This window comes from Eulemur rufifrons, chromosome 8 (genome assembly GCF_041146395.1).
Source record: "Eulemur rufifrons isolate Redbay chromosome 8, OSU_ERuf_1, whole genome shotgun sequence".
Taxonomy (NCBI): Eukaryota; Metazoa; Chordata; class Mammalia; order Primates; family Lemuridae; genus Eulemur; species Eulemur rufifrons.
Window position 1 is genome coordinate 37,584,148 of NC_090990.1, and position 22,099 is coordinate 37,606,246.

Below are 22,099 nucleotides of genomic sequence, written 5' to 3' on the forward strand. Positions count from 1 at the left end.
TTCATAGCATTTCTACTGCGACAGTACTCAGTGCAAAAGATGATCTTGGATGAGATTTTTTTGCTTTGTTTTTTTTCCTAATATGTTTTGCCTAAAACCTATGACTTCATTAAGTATCATTCATAGGGGCCTGGTTGACTGTGTTTTAATATGTTAACCCAGGTCCTGGCAGATGCTCATAAGTGGTGAATACAGCAATGCTGGGAGACTGGAAAAGCTGACTGTAGTTTATCTCTTCTAGACATTGCATTCATGCATTTGGGGAGCCGCATTTTCACAGATGTATATTTTTTACTGTGTACCTGATTTTCCTTCCAGGCAAATGGTTAAGTTGTAGTGTGCTGAAATTAGAATGTGAATGGTAAAACTTGGTTTTGGTCCCTGAACTTGCCTTCTCACTTTAACAGTCCCAGAGGTTGCAAATTCAGATGCTTTTAGGGTAATATAAGTGTTTAAAATAAATTCTACTTAGCTCCAGCTGATTGTTGTCTTGTGGGAATGAGGCTAAATGTTGCCACTTTTTTTTTTTTCAATTAGAGGCCAGAGACCAGATTCATTTGTGAAATCTCCCCATTTGTAAATGTTGGTAACTGATTCAAAAATGTTTATTTTTGAGACAGGGTTTTGCTCTGTCACCCAGTGGCGCTATCACAGCTCACTGCAACCTTGAACTCCACTCCCACTCGGCCTCCCAATATGCTGGGATTATAGGCATGAGCCATTGCAACCAGCCTCAAAAATGTTTAAAACACTATGTTCTCTAAATGAAACCATTCACGGGCCATGTGGCTTCTGATCAAGACTTTTTGCCTTACCCAAGAATTCAAGCAACACATATTTTACCGAAATAAATGTTGCATGATCTCTTAAGTGTATAAATTTTATAATTTAAATATCTCTTTTCTCTTAACTGAAAAATCTAACACATATACAACAGGCCAAGAATAACCCCTCTATTTCTAAGAAAAATGCTGTCAGTAAATGAATGTACCTTGGAGCAAAGTACAAAAGATTTTTATGTTTCATAAATTATTCCCAGTGGTTTCAGTTTGGCATACAGCAAGGACGCAGACTGGTTTCTGAGAACCTCCCCCTTGCCCCCCACAGTGCCTGGCTTTGGCACAGAAAGGGCCACACAGCTCCTCCGTCAAGCCTTGGCATCCACAGTCCCTACTGGTGGAGACTGATTTTTCTACAGATAGGCTCAAATTTTATCTCACACAAGCTAGATTTTTAAATTGGGAAGTTACAAAGGGTGTGAAATGAAGTGTGAGAAGTATGGTGGTGGGTGTCTGTGCGCATCCTCGCATCTTTGGTGCCCAACCCCCAGAAGCATCAAAGCCTGAGGCTCAGACTCTCCTGGGCATTGCCCAGGTCTGCTGAAAGGAAGGTCCTTCCAGTCCGAGAAGCTGGGAACTTGCTGAAGTTTGAAAAGCAATTTGCCCTTTGGCTTCATATGAAGAGATTATCTCCAGATCGTGATGGGTGAAAACAAAGATTTACAGGTGGTTGGTTGGAGTTGGTTTTTTTTTTGTTTTTTTTTTTTAAGCCAACTATGATCCCATCAATGTATTTCTAAGGAAAATGTAAACTGTTCATACATTCTCTTAAACATCACAGTGAAAAACAAGTACCCGTATGTGTGATAGGGCAGGCAGAGGGCTCCACCTGCTCTGCCCTTGGCAAAGGCCCTTGGCCGCACTGATGAAAATGCCGGCTTGGCTTCTGCATGGGTACCCATGTTGTGCCATCCCACGGGAGCACCGGTGGACCCCAAAGGCAGGGCAGGGCAGGGGGAGAGGATCTTTTGAAATGTTTCTGGGAGCTCTATCCAGCTGTCTCAGTTTGTCTTCCAGCCTGGGATGCTGCACAAAGCTACAAGGACACTGATGAGACCATGGATCTGTTGCCATTCTCTAGGGAAGATCTGGCTTGGAGTGTGGCTGCCTGGATTCGAAAATGTGTCCTTGACTCCATGGAATAATTCTTGTAGTTTTGCCTGGAAGTGAGCAGAGAATCAGAGATGTGAGGCTGCTTGCTCCCAGAAGTCTTTTTCTTCAGTTTGAGCAGTGTGAGACCCACCCTCTGCCATGTCCAAAGAAAGAGTTGAGTGGCCTGGGAGGATTGCTTGAGACCAGGAACTCAAGACCAGCCTGGGCAATATAGCAAGACCTCATTTCTTTAAAAAAAAAAATTTTCAAAATTAGCTGGGAGTGGTGGTGTACTGTACGCCTGTAGTCCCAGCTACTTGGGAGGCTGAGGCAGGACCATCGCTTGAGCTCAGGAGTTTAAGGTTCCAGTGAGCTATCATGACACCACTGCACTCTAGGCAGGGCAACAGGATAAGACCCTGCCTCAAAAGAAAAAAAAGTTTAGCCCCACCCAATGGGAGGATTAACCTTAACAGAAAGAGTTTGTAGCCCCTCACCCCTGGTATCATGCCCCCCGATACCACTCTTGGTCCTGTTGAGGACCAAAGCTTGAATGGGTGGTTTTGGGAGACAGATCCTGAGACTGGAAGACAGGAGACCTGGGTCGTCAAACCAGCAGTGCAGCTCGTTTGTGATGTGACCCTGGGCAACTCACTTCCTGCCTCAGATTCTAACTGCTCATTTGTAGATGAAGAGGAAGCCTTCCTATGCCAGGTGCGAGCCAAGTTCCCAAGGATGTGGGTCCACTCTCTGGACGGCCATACTGCCCTTGCCACTCACTGCTGCCTCGGCTTCTGTCCCCAGCCAGCTCCTGAGCTGAGCTCAGAGGAGCAAAGGACAGATTAAGGCTCCCCAAGCCTTACTTGGCAGATTCCAGGAGTTTGATGGCCTCTTCGTTTCTGCCTTGCTCCATAAACAGCAGGGCCAGCTCCAGCAGGGCATTTGGGATCAAGTAGTGGTCATATTTAATCTTCTTTTCACTGCAGAACAGAGGAGGACGTGGCTCACAGGCTTTGCCCTTGAGACGTCCTTCAGTTCCTCCTCCTGAGCCTTCCCCAAACTTCATGTGAGGATTTCCTGATCTGAATTTCAATTTTGGAAGGTTCCCACTACCTAGCACTAGAAAGGCTGGGATCCATGGAAGAATCTTCCAGTCTTGTATCCTGGGCCCCAATTCCCTGACAGCCTATGGCTCCTGTCATGTCCTTAGCCCACCCTCGCCTAAGCCCCAACCCCACTTTTCTCCATGTTGAATGGTTTATTAAACTGGAAAATCTCCTTTCTCTGATCTGGCCCCTTCTGACCTGCCCTCCATGCTGCCCCAGAGACATCTTTTTAAAACCCATGTCTGACTGGGCACAATGGCTCACACGTGTGATCCCAGCAGTTTGGGAGGCCGAGGTGGGAAGACCATTTGAGCCCAGGAGTTCAAGACTATCCTGGGCAACATAACGAGACCCAGTCTCTAAAAAAAAAAAAAAAAAATTAGCAGGGTGTGGTGGTGTGCACCCATGTCCCTGCTACCCGGGAGGCTGAGGCAGGAGGATCACTGGAGCTCAGGAATTTGAGGTTCTAGTGAGCTATGATCATACCACCGCACTGCAGCCTGGGCAACAGAGCAAAACCCTATACAAAAAAAAAACCACCCAAGTCTGCCCTGCCTGGTTTCCTTCCTGGTTCTCTCCTGTCTGCAGGATAAAGTTTAGCCTTGTGAACAAAACATCTAGGCCCTTCTCAGTCTGGTCCTCCTCATTTCATCTTCAGCCCAGGCAGGGAAGGGTCTAATCACCATCACCCCAACCTCGGGAGTCTCTCCTACATCCAGGCATTTGCACGTGCTGTACCTGCTCCACCCCCTGCTTTCTCTGCTTGATAAACTTCCCAATTTAAATGTTGGCTCTGAAAAGCCTTTCCTAGTACCTCCCATTTTGTTTAGGTCCCTCCTCAGGGCACCTACTGTCCTCTCGGCCTTCCTCTAGCACAGCCCTGATCATCCTAGGCGGAGCCGCCCGTAGCCAGCCTCTGTAGCACGTGCCCTCCCAAGGGCAGGGCACAGCCGCTGAGGCACACACTCTGGGGGCAGTGTTCACTGGAAACAACATGGGTGGGCTCCTGTAGTCAGGCAGTTTGGTGGCCCTGGGGGCTGGCTCTGAGTTATCTGTGCCCCTTGTGCCCAGCCCAGGTCCTGGCACAGAGTGGACAGGTACATGTGTGGTGAACGGGGCTGGCACAGGTCCGCCACTGCAGTGGGCGTGAGGATGGAGAAGCACCGACAATTCCACCCAGGAGACCCGGGCCCAGCAGGAGCAGCCGCAGAGGCACTTACTTGGCAGAGATGATCCTGAAATTCTCCTCCGCCTCCTGGACACGGCCCAGGTATTTCAGGCACAGGCCTTTCAGCAATTTCACCAAGCACTCGTCATCCACTGAGTACTCATTCTCTGAAAATAGAGATGTGAGGGAAGAAGACAGACAGGCTTGCTCATTTCTGCAACCAATATGCACGGAGCCTCTACTCTGTGCTGGGCCCAGGGGACACAGGTAAATCAGACATGGTCCCTATTCTCAGGGGGCTCACATTGGAGAAGGAAAGGCAGAGACTGAGACAATGACCGAAGGAAGCCCAGGAGCTGTGGGAGCCCAAAGGAAGCTTTGACCCTACCTAGGGGACAAGGGCTAGCTGCTTGGAGGAGCTGACATTGGAGCTCCGTCTAGAAAGACAAAGGACAGTTGAGGACAACTCAGGGTAGAGAAAGGACAAAGTACAGGGTAGAGAAGGGAGGAAGGACATTTTGGCAAAGGGAACCTTCAACTGTGAAGACCTGACCTAGCCTGGCAGGTTCCAGGGCCTGAGTGTAGTCACCTGGGCCTTTTTCCAGCATCTCTTCAGCTTTGGTGATAATCTCAAGGATCCCGTCTGTGAGTTCCTGCTGCTTCCCAATCACAGCGTAGCCATTCCAGATGTACATCATTTCCTGAGGGCAGGGGAGCAAGTCAGTCCTAGGTCTCTTTCCCAATGGGGCCTCAGTTTTCCCATCTGTAAAATGGGCAGCTCAGATCAGGGGATCACTAAAGGCCCTTCTAGCTCTTATCCATGACAAGTCTCAGCCCAGCGTGTAAAGCTACGGGCTCAAGGAGATTATGGAGGGACCTCGTCACTTATTGCTGAGCTCTTGCCTTACCCCAGTGAGGATTTCAGATGGATCAATGTCTTCACTGTTCTGTTTATAGCTACCAATACTTTCCAGCTACTTTTCTGCTTGTCGCTTCCCTAGGTACTATTATGCCCTTTTTCCCAGTCTCTCTGTGTGCAATTTTTTTCCATCCTTCAAAGACCAGGCCATGCCCCACGCTTTCCAGGAAGCTCTTCTCCGTCTCCAGCTGGCAGGGCCTCCTGCCATATTGGAGGAACCATAATTTACTTAAGCACTTCAGGACAACAGAGTTTAAGACTATGTCATCTTCTCTCCTATTCCCCCAAAACAATGGGCTCAAAAATGACAACTCATATTCCATTTCCTTTAGACTTGAGTTATCATCATGAAAACCATAAAACATACCCTGATTCCTTTTTTTTGTCTGGACTGCCAGGAAGTTCAGAATACTAAATTAAATTTTCATTCATAGTAACCCTGTTAGCTTAACACATTGACTGCCACACTAGGAAAAAAAAAATTTCCCTGGGGCCACAGTGTTTTATTAAAACAAAATGATCCTTTCTAATTTGTTATTTTTTATTGTTTTCTGTGTATGAGTTATATGCAATGCAATCCATGTTTTTAGAATTAAAATGTCAATATTAATTGTAACACTAAGAACATCAACAAGGTTTTCACAGACCAACTGTGGGGTTTTGCTTCATGAGGCCCCGGGCCCCAAACTAGCATCAGTTAAATATAACTCACAAGGTAGTTAATGTGTTAAATTAGCATTTCCTAAACTATCAAACCAAGTAATGGATATGAAAGTGCTTTGTATAAAGTTCTAGAAATACATTATTGTTGAGGTTCTTATTATTATGTTTTAGGAAGGAAATTTAAATTTAGAACAGTATTTCTCAAATTGTTCTGTGGTCCCGAGTTAGCAAATGTTTCATTTTTTAAAAAAAGGGTTCTGTGGCCAAACAAGGTAGAAAAGAACCTCATCTTTGAGCTTCTTGGAGACTCACCACGCAGATTAGCATATAAGGGCTCCAAGAAAGTCTACAGTGTGTAAACTTTGTTTAGGCCAGTCTTTCCCAAACGTACTAATCACAGAAATCACTTTATGCATAAACAGTATTTTGCAGATTACAGTTTGGGAAATTCTCCCCTAAATTTTTAGTATAGTTACTTGCCTGCCCTTCTTAAAATATCCTCCTTCTCCATTTGGTAGTGATAGCTTTACTATAAAATATTTTAAAATTTGTTTAGAAATATTCAGGATATAAGCTCTAAATAAAATTCTATACAAATACGAACTTTTCAATTTATAAAGTGTTTAACATATTTTCTTAGTTGATTCTCATAACTGTTCTATGAAATGGGAAAAATATGTATTATTATCCCCATTTTGCATTAAGGGAAGATGGAACCTATCTAAGGCTACACAATTAGTGAATGGTAGAGCCGGGATCAGAAAAAGGTCTCTGAAGCAAAGCTTCCGCTTTTCTGGCTGCTTTACTATTTGAATAACAAGGACTCTTAACAAACTGGAATGTTATCTGATGCCTGCTCAAATCATGCATGAAATTTCAGCATCATAATAATGGCTTGGAGTATGGGTTCTGAAGCCAAACTGCTGAGTTCAAATTCTGACTCCAACTCACTAGCTGCGTGACCTGGACAGTGCTTTTTTAAACTTTCTACTTATCTATTAGGCCTTGCTAGCCTCACCTGTAAACTGGAGACACCACCAGCCCCTACTCAGAAGGTTGAGGAGAGGTCCAAAGGAGGCAATAGGCAATATAGCAAGTGCCCAGGAGCAATGTTGGCTATTACTTACTGTTAGTTCAGAGTTGAATATAACATGAAAAGGTTGGTCACATGAAGGGGACAGTGTAAACAACAGTTATAATCATCTGCCTCGTATAAACACTGAAGCAGACTGGCTGGAAACGCAGACAGCCAGGTGGTACCCCGTCTGGGCACAGGGGCATGGGGCTGTCCAGGAGGGCTGCTCTTGCTGCCTCCTGGTATCTGCAGCTGCTCACCTGTCTCCTTTCCACCCCCACACTCAATGGACCATCACTTTCACTTTCTTTCTTTTGTCTTTTTTAGAGACAGGGTCTCATTCTGTGGCCCATGCTGCTAGAGTACAGTGGCACCATCATAGCTCACTGCAGCCTTGAACTCTTGGGCTTAAGCGATCCTCCTGCCTCAGCCTCCCAAGCAGCTGGAACTATAGGCCACCACTTCCGGCTAATTAAAAAAAAAAAAATTTTTTTTTTTTTTTTAGAGATAGGGTCTTGCTATGTTGCCCAGGCTGGTCTCAAACTTCTGGCCTCAAGAGATCCTCCCACCCTGGCCTCCCAAAATGCTGGAATTACAGGTGTGAGCCACGAGGGCCCTGGACCATCACTTTCTAAGGGGCAGGGGCTGAGTCAGACTCATCTGTGTTCCTCCTCCCCAGGGCCCAGGTAAATTGTAAAACCCTCTCCAGGCCCAAGGCATGAAGGCCTTTCTCCTCATCCACTTCAGTGGCTCTCAGCTAATCCCCAAAATCCTAAACCAGAAGGCAGGACCAGTCCAGACCTTCCTACCCACCAGAGCAGGGATTGGCAATGAGATCGGGTTGGGGGAGAGGTAGCGTCTGGACTTCCGGATGGCAAACTTCTCTGTGGGCAGAGATTTCCCAGCAATCTTGAGTTTCAGGCCTGGCACAGCTCTGCAAAAGAGATGGAGAGGATGAGAAAAAGCAAGAGAGGACTGAGGGTCCCCATCCTACCCAGCCTCTGCTTGGCCCTTCTCTGGGCCTGTTTCCCCACCTGTATGATGACAGTGTTGGACCCTAAAGAGCCTCATAGGTCTGAAACAGCCCGTGTCTATGGTCTTATTTCACAGGCCCTGCTCAAGACCTGGCCACTTCCTGTGGATGGACAAGGGGCTCTTCCACACCAGCTGGCAGAGGTGAGAGTGCACCTAAATGTTCCTAGGCCTGCTCTGCCTCCTACTTCCACTTCTCTCTTCCACTCCCAGGCCCTATTTCTGGGAAGAGCCCTATGGAAATCTAATCCCATTTTCACAGGGGAGACTAACACCCAGAAAATGGGTGGGACCTATCCAACACCAAACAGCTCAAACCCTTAATTAACTCTTACCTCCTGAGTTGTGGCCTTCTCAGCTGTTTCCAAGGGCAGAGCAAAATATATGGAATGCAGCTGGGTGAGCCTCCAAATCTGGGACCTCACCCACCCAACTCCATCCCACCCTCCTCTGATTTCTGCCACAGTCACCAGGTGTGGCTATGACCTCAGGCCTGAGCCATTTAGGCTCAGGAAATAGCTGGATGTAGGTGTGAGGTCCCCACACACTGCTTACTCACTGTGGAACCTCTCTGGGCCTCATCTTCCTCATCTTTAAACTGGAGATGACACCCACCCTCCCTCACAAGGCTTTCTGGAAGAGTTATATGAGATGGGGACATGGAGTTCACTGTAGTAGCAGGAACTCCATAAGTGATAAATGCCCTATTAGTGTGACAGCAGGAGCCTATGACGCTCATATGACACCCACTTCCAGGTCTGCAAATTGGGGCCAACCTCGCCTTGACGGGAGGAAAGCTCTAGACTCCCTCCTCAGCCTGTCAAGGCTGAGCTGTGCTCTAATGACCTTTTGCAGGAGGTAAACACAGTGGTACAGATAAGAATGAAAACAGCCACCGCTTGGTGCTTGGCGAGCAGCTTACTAAGTTCCAGGTCCTATGCCAGGCTCTTTAAATATATTAACTAGTTGATTCACAAAACAATCCTGCTAGGTGAAGGTTGTTATTCCTGTTTTATAGTTGCTGAAATTGTCCCAGGTGACATAGCAAAGAAATGGCAGAGGCTCAGTTTAGTCCCGCTTGTTTGAGTCTAACTCTTGGGCTCTCTGCTGTGCTTCTCTGAGTGTATCTGGTTCACTCAGCAGAATGAAGGACCTTCCCCTCTCCGGACCTCAGAGTTCACATCTGTCCTACTGAACAGATGAAAGAGACTCAGTGGTAGAGGATGTTGACAAAACCACTTCTGGGAAAGAAAACCTCTGAACAGATTCAAAGGGCTCTAACCGGCAGCTGCAGCAGCATGGGGTGGTGATGGGAGGGGAAGACAAGCACATGGGGCAATCCTGGGGCAGGGGCAGGGAGCTCGGAGCCGGGGAGATGACCACCCCACCATCCCCCTCCTTGGCGCCCGCAGTAAGAGTGGCCTGGCTGGTCTGTCCACAGCTGAGGCCTGCGATGGGAGCGTGACGGCAGGACCCACCTAAATAACTCCACTTCGTCATCCCCGAAAGGCTTGTAGTCCTCCTTCCCAAACATGCTGAGGTAGGCGGCCTTCATGTAGATGTAGGTGGCCTGTGTGAGGCAGAGCAACAGCCAGGTGTGAGCGGCCGTCCCCCAGCCACAGCCAGCGCGGCACCAACGCCCCACGCAGACCTCCCTGTGGCCCAGCACAGCAGCCCACGCCGCCGCCCCAGGCCCCCGGCGAGAAACTGAGGTGAGGAAGCCCTGCAACCGGAGGACCCGAGCTGGGAGTTAAATCCAGGACAAGCCATGTCGAAGCAGCCACCCTCTGCACCTGAAGCAGTGGAGAGAAGGACCCAAGCAACTAGTGACGGGCAGGACACGCGAGGCTGGGATGGAGACACAGGCCAGGGACAGCACTCAGGGCTTCTGGGAAGCAAGAGCTCCAGAGTGGGCCCTTGAAGGACCCCGGGAAGATTCGCAGAGGCCCAAGAAAGGGAGACGGCCTGAGCAAAGCCAGGGAGGGGCAGGTGTGTGTGGGTAGGACACGGAGGAGAGGCACGAAGCACCGGAGGCACAAAAGAGGAGGTGAGACCGGAAGAGTGAGCAGGGCCCTGGGGCGACGCTCAGCTCAGGCCTCCTGGGGAGAACTGTCGCACTGTGTGCCACGCACCTCACATCCGGCACACTTGATCCCAAAGACGGTGCCAGAAAGGAATCTGTTCCCCACCCCTGCTTCCTGGGACCCCAGAGCTGCTGGGGCAGAGCTGGGACTCGACCGCAGGACCCGGTCCACCGGACCCACGACCAGCCCTGACGGGCGACGTGCGGCCGGCAGGAGGCCCCGCCCCGCCCCGCCTTCCCCGACGCCACGCCCCTCCGCGGACGGCCCTGAGGGGAGCGGGCTCTGTGCTGCCCTCCAGTGGCCGAGCCCTGAACCACAGCTCCTGCCTGAAGGCCGAGAGAGGAGGGTGGCGGAGGAGACGGACCAGGATTTCCTGGGGTCCGGTCTCCACCTGGCAGCCCCACCCACGCAGGCCTTTACAACACGAGGAAAAGCTGGTCTTTGTGGGCTACGGTGGGAAGTGTCTCCCTCACTGAAAGCTGTTCCCCGTCCCATCTTGAACCTCCCGGTGTCGCTCTTGCCCTCTCCCTCTTTCGTCTGCCCCTGCCGTGGAGGCACCAAGTCCTAGTGGCTTTACCTCCTGTCTAGCTCCTGAATGCCACTAACTGGCCTTGCCCGTGCGACTCTCTTCATTATCGCCCCACCATCTCCACACCGCCTAGCTGCTCCAGGCTACCAGGATGTCTCCCTACTGCCCTGGGGAGGTCTGGGCTCTGCCTGCTCCCGCCCCCATCTGGGACATTTCCCACACCTTGGCCACAGATCACGTCAGCGCCTTCTGGAAAACTTCTGGTGATATCCCATCACACTTAGGGTAAAATCCAAACGAGACTGCACAATCCCCGCCACACACGCACATCACTCCCTCCCGCCAGCCAGCGTAGCATCACTCCAGCCTCACGGGCCTCCGGCTGTCCCTAGAATACATCAAATGCGCCCTTGCCCAGCCCCTGCGGCCCACAGCTCCCTCTGCCTGAACATCCCTTTCAGATGGCCACCCACATGCTTGCTCCTTCACTCCATGTGGATGCCCTCTGCCAGACCTGGCCACCCCAGACAAAAGAGCCCCCCACTCCCTGCCCCTCACTTTGCTTGGTCCCTACTGCACTTACTGGAACCTGGCATCGTATTACACTGGACATCAACGTGTTTGTCTATTCCTTGTCTCTTTCCCCACCAGGACTGGAGCCTTGAGAGGGCTCCTTGCTCTGTTCACTCTTGTATTTCCTGGCCTAGAATAGGACCTGGCACGTCAGGGTGCCCAGAAATTGCAGGTGGGATTTCCAAAGCACAGATCTAAACCCCAAGGCTTCAAGGCTCCCCTACTGTTAGAATAAAGCCCAAACAGCCACTCACGCCCTCCAGGACCTGCTCTAAACTCCTTTTCTGGCTCATCTTCTGCCATTTCCTCCTGCTCACTCCTGCAACTCCACCCCAGGCCTTTGCCCGTGCTGCTCCTCTGTCTGGAATGCCACTGTCCCTTCCCAGCCAGGCACATTCCCCAGCTCATTCTTCCAAGAGCCTCTCCCCACACCCCACAGAAAGCTCACCCTCATTGTGCCACCAGGAGGAATGGATGGGGCTGGATGCAGTGACTCAGCACTGTGGACATCCACGCTCCCCAGGGATGTTATGGGGCCATGCTGATGGCAGACAGCAGCTGTTTCCCCTGATCCAGGCCTCCTGCGCTCCAGCCATACAGAACCCCCTGGCAGCACCCTGGCTTCTGAGACTTTGCTCCTGCTGTTCTCCAGGCTTAGAGTGTCCTCTCGCTTCCTCTGCTCTGCCACCCTAATTCCTCATCCTTCAAGACTCTGCTCAGAGGTCTCTTGTTCCAGAAGCCTTCCTTGTACTCTTGGTCAGGATGCCCAGGATGCCTCTGAGCTCCCTAGGATTCCCTCACCATAGTCCTGAACATGACACTGTCACCACCTAGCTTCTGGCCATCTCAACCTCCAGGCTGCAAGCACTGGGGGAAACTCGAAGCCTCCACATGGTCGACCTTGAAGGGTCCAGACCAGAGTGGGCTGCCGTGCATGGGGGCTGGTGCATACGGCGTGGCCAGAGGCTGGGTCCCTAGGACTAGCAGTTGGCAGACTCTGTGGTGGCCAAGTGCTAGAGATTAGGAATGGATGAGGCCCCAGAACTTGGGGTGTTACAATCCCCATTTTTCACAGCAAGTCCTTTTGAAGAGAGTGTTGCAGAGAGAGGGGGACCAACCACCCCAAAGTCACAGTGATCTGGGGACTGAGCTGGGGCTCAGCCAGACTTCCTGACACCTGGGAGGCCTGGCTCTCCCTCTGCTCCTCACAGCAGCTGTGTGGCCACCCCAGGCCTCCCTTTCCCTGTGTGGGCGGACCCAGCTGCCTGCCCCACTCCACAGGAAGGCTTCCAGAGTCACTTTTAGTTCAAAAAGGCTCCCTGGGGCTTTGTTCTTGTTGGGAGCCGGAGGAGGGAGGAGGTGAGGAATGGATGGGGCCAGGCCTGAGGAAGCACCTTCAACAGCAGGGTGGGCTCAGGGCAAGCCTGGCCTCCTCCGGAGGACCAGAGGAGCAAGGGGAAAGCAGAGGCCTCTCTGAGTCACACAGAACCGTCCTCGAATCCAGTGTCTGTCACCAACAGCTATGTGGGCCAGGAAAGTCACATACTCTCTCTTAGCCTCAGTGGCCCTCATGTGCCCAATGGAGCTGGTAACTTCTTCCGCCTCGCGGGGTGTGGTATGGAGACACAGTGAGAGCTCAGTGGAAGCCTGCTCCTCCCCCAGCCCCACCTGCCCAGACCCAGAGAATTCCCCAGCCACCTGGCCCCCAGGCAGGGGCACTGAAGGACTTCCTTCTTCAGAGGGGCTAGATGCAGGTGACAAGCAGGTCTCCTGACGTGTGTGAGTGCAGGCCAGTGCTAATGGCTGCCTGGAGCGCTCTGCAGAGAAGGCCTCTAAGCACAGCAGGCTCACGGCAGAGTGCCAGGATCGATTAGCAATGTCTGCTGTGGGCAAGTGATGCTGTGTTTGCAAATACCAGATTCGATGCTCTCTGGGCTAGGTGATTCTAAGACTCTTGGTTCGGATTTCTGTGCTATCATTACTATGATGATAAAGGCTAATACTTATTTCAACACTTACCACGATAACGTCATCTGTGGTGGGCAGGCATCTGTTTTGTTTGTTTTGCCGACACGGCATCTCTTTATTGCCCCCCCCCATACACACTACTTCTGGGTACGTCACCTCATTTTTCTTTTGGGGAACCACCCCCTCCTACTCTAAGTCCGTGAAGAGTCCCCTCTCTCAGGCATTAACATGTGCCTTAAGCCACACCAATGAAGCTCCACTGTGAGACTCTGAAACCAAGGGGGAAATGTAAGAGGCAGCCCACAGCCACCCTGCCCGCCACATGGAGCGAATCTGCCTGCACAAGAGGGAATTTGAATTCCTGGACCCGGCCCTTCCTAAAGTCAGATGTGCTTACAATTTTCAGCTCTGTGAGCCAATGAGCCTTTTGTTTTAGATCTGCATAGTCCAAGTGGTAGCCACTAGCCCCATGTGGCTAAAGTTTAATTCATCAAAATTAAATAATATTTAAAACATTCAGATTCCCAGTTGCACCAGGCACATTCCAAGTGAATATGGTACGGAAATAGAACATTTCCACCACAGCAGACAGTTTTATCGGACAGTGCGTGTGAGCCATGTTTCCGTCCCTTGTGACTAAAAATCTCGACTGACGTGATTGTAGTTCTAAAGTTTCTCTTGCTCCTGTGGTCTTTAGTTCCTTCTAGTCCTATTAGAATTTGTGGTTCTGTTTAGATTCCAGCTGACATATCTGTGTTCAGCTGGCCCTCAGTCTGGGGGCCCTGGTCTCCCGATGCCCACCTTGGACCAGGAGTTCTCCTTGCTGAGCAGGTCGGCGTAGAAGTAGGCCATCTTCCACTGGCCCTTGTAGGTGAAGCACCACATCAGCTCCCAGTAGCACATGTGGTGGAACTGCTTCCAGTGCTGCTGGGCCTCACAACACTCCTCGAACCGCCGGATGGCCTGCAGGCACCTGCTGGTCAGCCTGGTGGGTGCCCACCCAGCCCCACCCTGCCCTCTATACCCGCCACACCCTCCCAACTCCAGAGCAGCCCCGCCGCCCCCCAGTGCATTGTGATCCAGCCCTGTGCTAGGCTCAAGTGGGGGCTGGGGAGCCAGGGGATCTGGCCTCCAGTCCTGCATCTACCCCTAAGTCTCACATGACCTTGGGCCCAATTACTACCCCTGTCTGGAACTCTAGTTTTTCAGTTGAAAAACGAGAGGTCAGGACAGAGCTATAATGGAGGGGATAAGAGGCAGTGGAAAGTGGTAATATTATAGTGATAAAATAATGTCTGTCTCAGAGCAAACTCCAAAGGTTCCAGCAGTTTCCAAGAGGTTACCTGGACCTGGGGCATTTTTCCTGCTGCCTGGGGAATCATAGCTAGAGCCGGCTGGAGAGCCCAGAACTCCATGCTGTGGAGTCCAGCCTGGGCCTTGGCTTAGTGTTGGGGTGTCCGCTGGGACCATGACCCTTCCCATCTCTAACCCTTTTGACAGCTCCTCTCACCCCGCTGGCCCCACCACTCTACTCACCAACTGCCAGCCTGATCACCACGCCCTGAACTGGTGGTCCTTCCTACCTCTCTGTCTCCTCTAGCACCCTCCCTCTCCAGGAGCACCACGGTCCTTCATCTCCCTGTCAAAAGCCCACTTACCACGAATGCCACCTCCTCCCTCGTCTTCCCAAGTGCCTCTCCCACCCCTGCCCTCTTGCTGGCTCTCTCTTAGGCCCTCCTCCCAGTCTGCCCTGTCCCTGAGTATGTCTGTGTGTGCCTGTGGTACCCTGAGCGGTCCTCAGCACTCTCCCGGACCCCCATCACTCACTGCGTCAATGTTGCCTTTAATGGCTTCAATCCGCCCCGCAAAGAATAGGAAGATGGCGCCCTGCAATGACACGCACGTGGGTCCCTGTGGGTCTGCAGGGTGCTCATGGGCTGGGGGGGCCAGGCAGAGGGTGGGGCTCACCTTAGGGTATCGATTCAAGTAGGGCTTCAGGAGCTTCTCTGCCTCCTCGATGTTGACATTCCCAGTACCTTGAAGTGGGGGGAACATAACACGTCACCTCCACTGGCTCCCGCGATCCAGCAACCTACCAGGGGATTCCTGGGGTCTCCATCTCTCCCTCTGTGAAGTGGGGATAATAATTCTTCCTATCTCCAGGGTGATGTGAGGATTAAATAAGGTAGTGCAGGTAGCATCCCTGGCACATCACAGGGCTCACTAACCAGGAGCATATGTGCATCGAGGCTGTGCCTACAGCGTCTTCATACCCTCTACAAGGTGGGCACGACCATGCCCCTTTCACAGATGAGAACACTGAGGCTGGAACCCAGTCACGCTGTGAGGAAGTGAGCAGGCCAAGCCCTAAGCTGGCTGATGTGGCTCTGCTGTTTCTGGTTTCAGGACCCCCATCCCCAGACCTAAGGGGCCTGAACAGGGTCTGCAGCCCCCTCCCTCTTGGGCCAGGGCTTGCCCCACAGGGAAGCCTACCGAGCACAAAGGTGAGGAAAGTGTGGTAGCACAGCAGCAGCATGACACAGAGCACGGCGCGGAAGCTGTGTCCTGACGCGCCCTCCTCCAGCTGCAGCAGCCCGTAGTCCTGGGGGACAGGAGAACAGGCTGAGACTCCCAGAAAGGGGCAGGGCCCAGGGCGGGAGAGCCCTGGGACTCTGGAGGCTGGGTCAGCGGTGTGGCCCTGAGCAAGAGGTGCCTCTCTCAGTGCCTCAGCAACCTTCCTGAAGGGAGGGGACATTGCTGCCAAGGCCAGAGCAAAGGCCTGGCCAGGCCTTGGGCGTCCCCTACCTCCTTAGCAGCCACATCCCCAGTCCTCCCTGTGTGCACCTGCTCGAACACCCTGCACTGGGCATGGACGGCTGCGCAGCCAAGTCTGGTTGGGAGGAGGAACAAGGAGGCCGACAACCCTGACCACAGGCCCCGGGCACAGATGGGGCCACGCAGATGGCAACCAAGATTCTTGGGGTCCGTGGACTGGGGTCTGGGAACACTGAGTCACAAGTGAGGGTTTTCCCTTCTCAGTTCTCCTTCTAGCCTTCTGATGGTGCCCAGGAGAAAGCCCCCGGCCTGCGCCGCGTGTGTGCAACTCTCACCAGAGCTCCCTTCCTCACAGCAGCAGCCGGGGCTGAGCCTGGGCCAACCACGCAGTCTAGCAGGGCTTTCTTAACACTGCTGGGCCTCGTGGTATTTAGTTTTGTGATGATGTTCTTTTTTTTTATTTTATTTATTTTTATTTTTTTTGAGGCAAAGTCCCGCTCTGTCACCCGGGCTAGAGTGCCATGGCGTCAGCCTAGCTCACAGCAACCTCAGACTCCTGGGCTCCAGCAATCCTCCTGCCTCAGCCTCCCGAGTAGCTGGGACGACAGGCATGGGCCACCATGCCCGGCTAATTTTTTCTATATATTTTTTAGTTGTCCAGCTAATTTCTTTCTATTTTTTAGTAGAGATGGGGTCTCACTCTTGCTCAGGCTGGTCTTGAACTCTTGAGCTCAAATGATCCACCCACCTCAGCCTCCCAGAGTGCTAGGATTACAGGCGTGAGCCACCGCGCCCCGCCTGATTATGTTCTTATCATGCCAAATAATACGGGTATTCATGTAGCAATGTTTCTTTTAAATAAATTTCAGTAAAGATTATGAGTTACTTTTGCAAAAAGTATATAATATAAATAATAATACAAAAGCCCATGGAAGTGGCCAATATTGGCAAGGGCTAGAGAAAGTGCACCTCTGGGGACACGTACTGGTCTACAGAAAGCCCCTTGTTTCACTGAAGAGAGGCTCAGAGGAGGGAGGGACTTGCTTAGAGTCACAGGGAGAAGGCCATGAGGCTCAGCTGTCCAGGGCTCCTGACTTCCAAGCCAATGCTCCTTCCCCCACACCAGGCCTCCTCCACCAGGGAGTCCTCCCTGATCTGCTGCCTTTAACCCTCAGTAAAGTCTGAGTACTGGAGTTCTCTGCTTCCTCCTTAAGGCATCTCCCAGATGAGGGGATAGCACTAGAAAATGCCCTGGAGGAAAGGCCTTGCTCAAGGCCTTGAAGTGAGGAGCTGTCTGTGGGGAGAAGAACCAGGCTCCTGATACCTGTCAAGCTCAGAGAATGTGACCCCAGGCCACTCTACACAGCTGCCCTTCACATCCAGCCTTATCCCAGAGCCTCTCCACCCTGTGGGGCACAGGCGGGTATCACTGGTCCCATTCGACCAGAGAGAAGACGAGGCCCAGAGAGGTCTGGGCCTTGGCCGGGGGGCTGAGCTAGGGCTGGCACCCAGACCCTGCATCCCCTCAGCCCCACCCTGTCCAGCCCAGCTCCAGGCCTGGCGTTCAGCAGGTTGGGGGCGCTAGAAGGCAGGTGGTTACCTTGTTTCCTGAAAACCCCACAAACTCCAGCAGCCGCAGGATCCTCGTAGGGAGCATGGATAGCGTCTGCAGGGAAGGGGGCAAATGAGCACGTGCAGAAGGTGCCCCAGAGTGGGGCGGGGACCTCCCCCACCACCTCAAGGCTTGCTCTTTAAACAAGCTTTACCTGGAGGGGGAGAGCCACCACTTCTGCTCCCCCTATGTTGGAAAGGTCCCCGGCCTCCTAGGGCCAGAGCTCTAAGTGTTCCCTGGGAAGCTCCACAAGCAAGCACAGCTCTTCCAAGCCTCCCTGTCTCCACTCACACCGTGCCCTCCATCTGGAATGCCCTCCCCACCTGGGAGACTCCTGGGGATCCTAAGGATCCAGCTCAAATGCTTACCCCACCCGTGAGAAACCTTCTCCAAAGTCCCGCCAGGAAGAGGACTTGGCTGGCTGTCTCCCGGGTCATCAGCTGTTTTCAGGCCTGTCTCCTTCCCTGACACTGGTAAGTGTTTAACCACCAGCTCTCCGGGGCAGAAAGAGCCCTGATTTATTGTGTTTGTCAAGCTGTGGTGCTGTCAAGACTCCCACTGTGTTGGGAATGACAGTGGATCACTGGGATAAAAAATAGAAACCAAAAGAAAGAAAAAAAAAAAAGACTCCCACCATGGCGGGTTTCAAGCTAAGGACTTGACTTGAGAAGAAATGCACAGACGGACTCCGCTCAGCTGGGAGCCCCTTAAACCTCGCCTAGGCCTGGTTCATCGCTGGGTCTTGTCGCCCGGCACACGGCCAGGCACGGTGGCACTCAGCCATGACCACGTGTGGGGCAGGGACATGCAGGGAAGATTTATCCGGAGCCAGACACTGTGGAAATGGGGGACAGGCACGCCCACTCACCAGGTTGAAGGCCCCCACACCGAGCTTCACCCCTCCTTCAAAGTGCCTGTGGTTCTCTCCCTTGCAGTACTGTGAAGACTGGACGAGGCTGTCCAGCTCCCTGCGGAGAGATAGCAAGTCTTGTTTCAGCCACTTGCTGGGGGTTGGGGGCGGGGCCCAGTAAACTCCCACCCAAGCTGCTCTCCGAACTCTCTGGTAGTGGATTCTTAAAGTTCTGGTGATCAAGAGCTGATATTCCAGGAATCTCTAACCCCATCTCCCACTGTGATAACATACATACTCCTTACCCCTGAATTCCAGCCACATTGGCCCTGGTGCTCTCTGCCTTGTCCAGCTTCTGGGCATTTGTCTGTCTCTGCATTCTGTCTAGAATAGGGTTTTTCAACCTCGATACTACTGACATTTTAGGCTGAATAATTCTTTGTCAGGGAGGGGGCGGAAGCGGGGCTGTCCTGTGCATCATAGGATGTTTAGCAGCATCCCTGGCCTCCACCCATGAGCTGCCAGTAGCATCCTCTCCCGAGCTAGGCAACCAAAATGCCCCCCGACATTGTCAAATGTCTCATGGGGAGCAAAATTGCCCCCCAATTGAAAACCACTGGGCGAACTCAAACATCCCCTCTTCAGGAAGTCTTCCTGGAGTCCCTTGGTTGGAATTCAACTCTTTTTCTCCTGGTCACCAACTGCACGGAGCCCACAGCCCAGCCCCCATGGGGCAAGATGGAGGATTCAGCGATGTGTCTGCCCCCTTCCTGGGCTGAGCGCATCTTGAGGGCTTTCGATCAGCAAGCACTGACTGCAGCTTCTCTCTGCCAGGCACTGGGAGCAGCAGGGAGCAAAGCCACCAAGCTGCTGACCCCATGGCATTCCCACTCTATGGGACAGACCCCCAGTGAGTCACTGTGAGGGTGCTGAGAGCCTCAGAGGAGAAGAATCCTGGGGCCTGACCCAGTCTGGGGGTCAGGGGAGGCTTCCCTGAGGAGGTAACATTTGAGCTGAAGTCTGAGGGAGGAGCTGGGGCTGCCCTGGTGCAGAAAGTGTTTCTGACAGACAGAACAGCGTGTCCAAGGCCCTGAGGTAGGAATTAGCCTGGCACAGTTGAAGAACTGAGGAGATGGCTAAGGGCCTGCGGCACAGTGAGGTGGGACATGTGGTAAGGAGGGCAGGGAGAGCTCCAAGGAACGACTTGGCAGTGACCCAGGACTCTAAGGACACAAGGAGCCTCAGGGGTTGGCACGGGGTGGCCTGACAAGGTGTTGCTCTGGAGACATCGTTCTGGCAGCCGGGAGGAAGAATGAAGGGGCCAGAGCACTTGTCTGGTTTTCCGGACAATTCCAGCCCAGGCCCCCGGGGAACGTGGCATCCACACGCTGTGGGCGCGTGGTGCCTCGGCAATACCTGGCAAGCAAGCTCGCGACGTCTCTGCAGGGAGACAGTCGCATTAAATGGGGAAGATAATGATGATAAATAGCCTCAAATCACCTTTTAATGGAAAATAAGTTTTAATGCAAAACTTGGCAAGGGAAAACTGGGTTTTAAGAGCATTTTGTTGTTGTTGTTGTTGTTGTTGTTTTTGGTTTGGGAACCGTAGATAAGGCATTGTAGAGCCATATTGAGTACAAGTGCTCTGGACGGAATCTTCACTCTCATCCATAAACATGGCCTGCGCCTGGCCCAGTCTGAATGTCAGGGACGCAGAGATAGTGTGGAAATGACCCTGGCCCCCCAGGGAGCTTGTGTGTGTGTGTGTGTGTGTGTGTGTGTACACATCATCCCTGTGTACTAGAGGGGTCAAGGAAGGCTTGCTGGGGAAAGTGGCATTTGGACTGGGCCTTAACAGATATGCAGTTCTATTGCTAGTCCCTAAATGACTGGTCCTGTAGCTGTCTCCCTGCCCCCACAAGACCGAGCTGTTTATGCAGAATCTATGTCTTATTTTCCCCTAGCAGAGGGTCAGGCACAGAGTAGGTACTTAGGGGACCAAAAAGAACAAAGACAACTGGAAAACCAGGGGAATATTATTCCAGAAAAATGAGGTCCCAAGGGTGCAGAAATTTGCCTGAGGTCACATAGCATCCTAGCTTCTGACCTCCAGTTAATACTCCCCTCCTTCCACAAAGCAGCCTGAGGGAGACAGGGTAGTAGACGCTGTGGCCCCCAGCCCCACTCACTTGTAGGTCTGGTAGCTGTTTCGAACTCTGATGCCGCCTTTGATGAAGCTCACCATGTTCTCATCCTGCAGGGGGGAAAGGTGCTGAGGGCCTGGCCCAGGCAGGTAGCTGTAGGCTTGAGATGGACCATACAAGGCTCTGGGCCTCCACTGCCCCTTCCTGTGCCCAAATCTATGAGGGACCCTGGGAGGATGGGGTCAGAGGTCAGCCAAACCAGGCTTCCCTGGCCTTTGACCAAACAAACCTCCAAATGCCCAGGGAGGGACCAGAACCTCCCTTAACTAGCATCACATGTGCACACACTATGTGCTCGCAGAGAGGCCTGGAGGGGACACTCCGATGGCTAACGGGGCCTCCCTCTAGGTGGTGGGACTGTGGGAAAGGAGGGGGATACTTATTGTTGGATTACAGTTTTTACAACAAGCAGGCATTTGTCACATTTATAATTTAAAGCACCAATATCTACAGCCCACTGGCAGCTCCACTCCGGGTGTGCACCCAAGGGGAACAGGAGGACATGGGCTGTGGAAGTCACCTTCAAGGATGTTCATAATTGCCAGGAACCAGAAACAACCCAAACGCCCCACAGCAGCAGAACGGATAAACACAGCGTGGTGCGTGGTGAGGCTGGGTGAAGGGAGGGAGTCCCACACAGCAGAAGAAGCCCAATAGCAACTAAAGCATAACAATATGCTGTTCAGACATGAATATGAAGCAGATAAAACTATTTTTAAAAAAATAGAGTGGGGGTGATAAACACAAAACTCTTGGCAGTGGTTCCCCTGTGTGGGGCAGGGAAAGGGTGCGGAGGGGCCCAGAGGGCGAGGAGAGCTCCAACCAGCCTCTGTCCTCCAGCTGGGGGATTGGGTGTTCATTATTTGTAAAAATACAATAAACAAATAAATAAAATAAAATGCATGATGTAATTATTAGAGTGAGCCCCAAACCAAGCATTAGGATTAATCCAATTCTAATCACCTGAGGCCCAAAAAGACAGAAAAAGAGCTAAGAAAAATAAACAGCACCCAACACTAATGTGTAGCTGTCCCTCTCCCTCCAAATACATACACATACATGATGATGATACGATGATATGTAACCAGGCTTTCTGGGAACCTACAGTGACAGTTCTTGAAATCACGCTGTGTTGTGAGGAGATACGGGCTCCGACCTGGTCAGACCCAGCTTCAAATCCCAGCTCACCATTTGCTGATCATGTGACCTTGGGAAAGTAACTCCTCTCTCCCCTTTGCAGGCCTCCGAGGTGAAGATTAAATAATAAATGTAAATGTTCAAAAAAGCAAACTGTAACACGTGTAAGGTATGTAAAAACTACACACCTGTATTATCATCGAAAAGCCTGGCACATCATAGGTGCTACAACATTTGCTGAATGAATCAAGTGTAAAGTAGGCTTTGCGTCAGTGCCTGTCACCACCATGTGACCCTGGCAGGAAATGCAGCAGTCACGAGGTAGAAGCAGCACCCTGGCAACGCTCACCCTCCACATCGAGCCTGGCCAGGCTCAGGAGAGTGGGGTCGCTGAGCCTCAGTCCTCGCCTGGATGACAAAGGGATGAGTCATGCTTGGACGTGGTGACTGATGCAAAATTCCCCGCCCGCTTG

The 22,099-nt window shown here is 52.0% G+C and overlaps 1 protein-coding gene across 2 annotated transcripts in view; it reads right to left on the minus strand.

Annotated features, from left to right (window-relative positions):
* Positions 1-1,593: 1,593 nt before the first annotated feature.
* The window catches only part of TTC39A (tetratricopeptide repeat domain 39A), a 38,123-nt gene continuing 17,617 nt past the window's right edge, over positions 1,594-22,099 (minus strand). For both annotated transcript variants that reach the window (XM_069477936.1, XM_069477935.1), the window contains exons 6-18: positions 20,475-20,539; positions 18,304-18,403; positions 17,424-17,489; positions 15,542-15,650; positions 15,017-15,084; positions 14,876-14,935; positions 13,850-14,011; positions 9,373-9,464; positions 7,676-7,796; positions 4,795-4,906; positions 4,258-4,372; positions 2,795-2,911; positions 1,594-1,999 (exon numbers count right to left, since the gene is read on the minus strand). In XM_069477936.1, the coding sequence (XP_069334037.1) occupies positions 1,876-1,999; positions 2,795-2,911; positions 4,258-4,372; positions 4,795-4,906; positions 7,676-7,796; positions 9,373-9,464; positions 13,850-14,011; positions 14,876-14,935; positions 15,017-15,084; positions 15,542-15,650; positions 17,424-17,489; positions 18,304-18,403; positions 20,475-20,539 (1,311 nt within the window). In that variant the 3' untranslated portion in view covers positions 1,594-1,875. The remainder of the gene's footprint in view (positions 2,000-2,794; positions 2,912-4,257; positions 4,373-4,794; positions 4,907-7,675; positions 7,797-9,372; positions 9,465-13,849; positions 14,012-14,875; positions 14,936-15,016; positions 15,085-15,541; positions 15,651-17,423; positions 17,490-18,303; positions 18,404-20,474; positions 20,540-22,099) is intronic.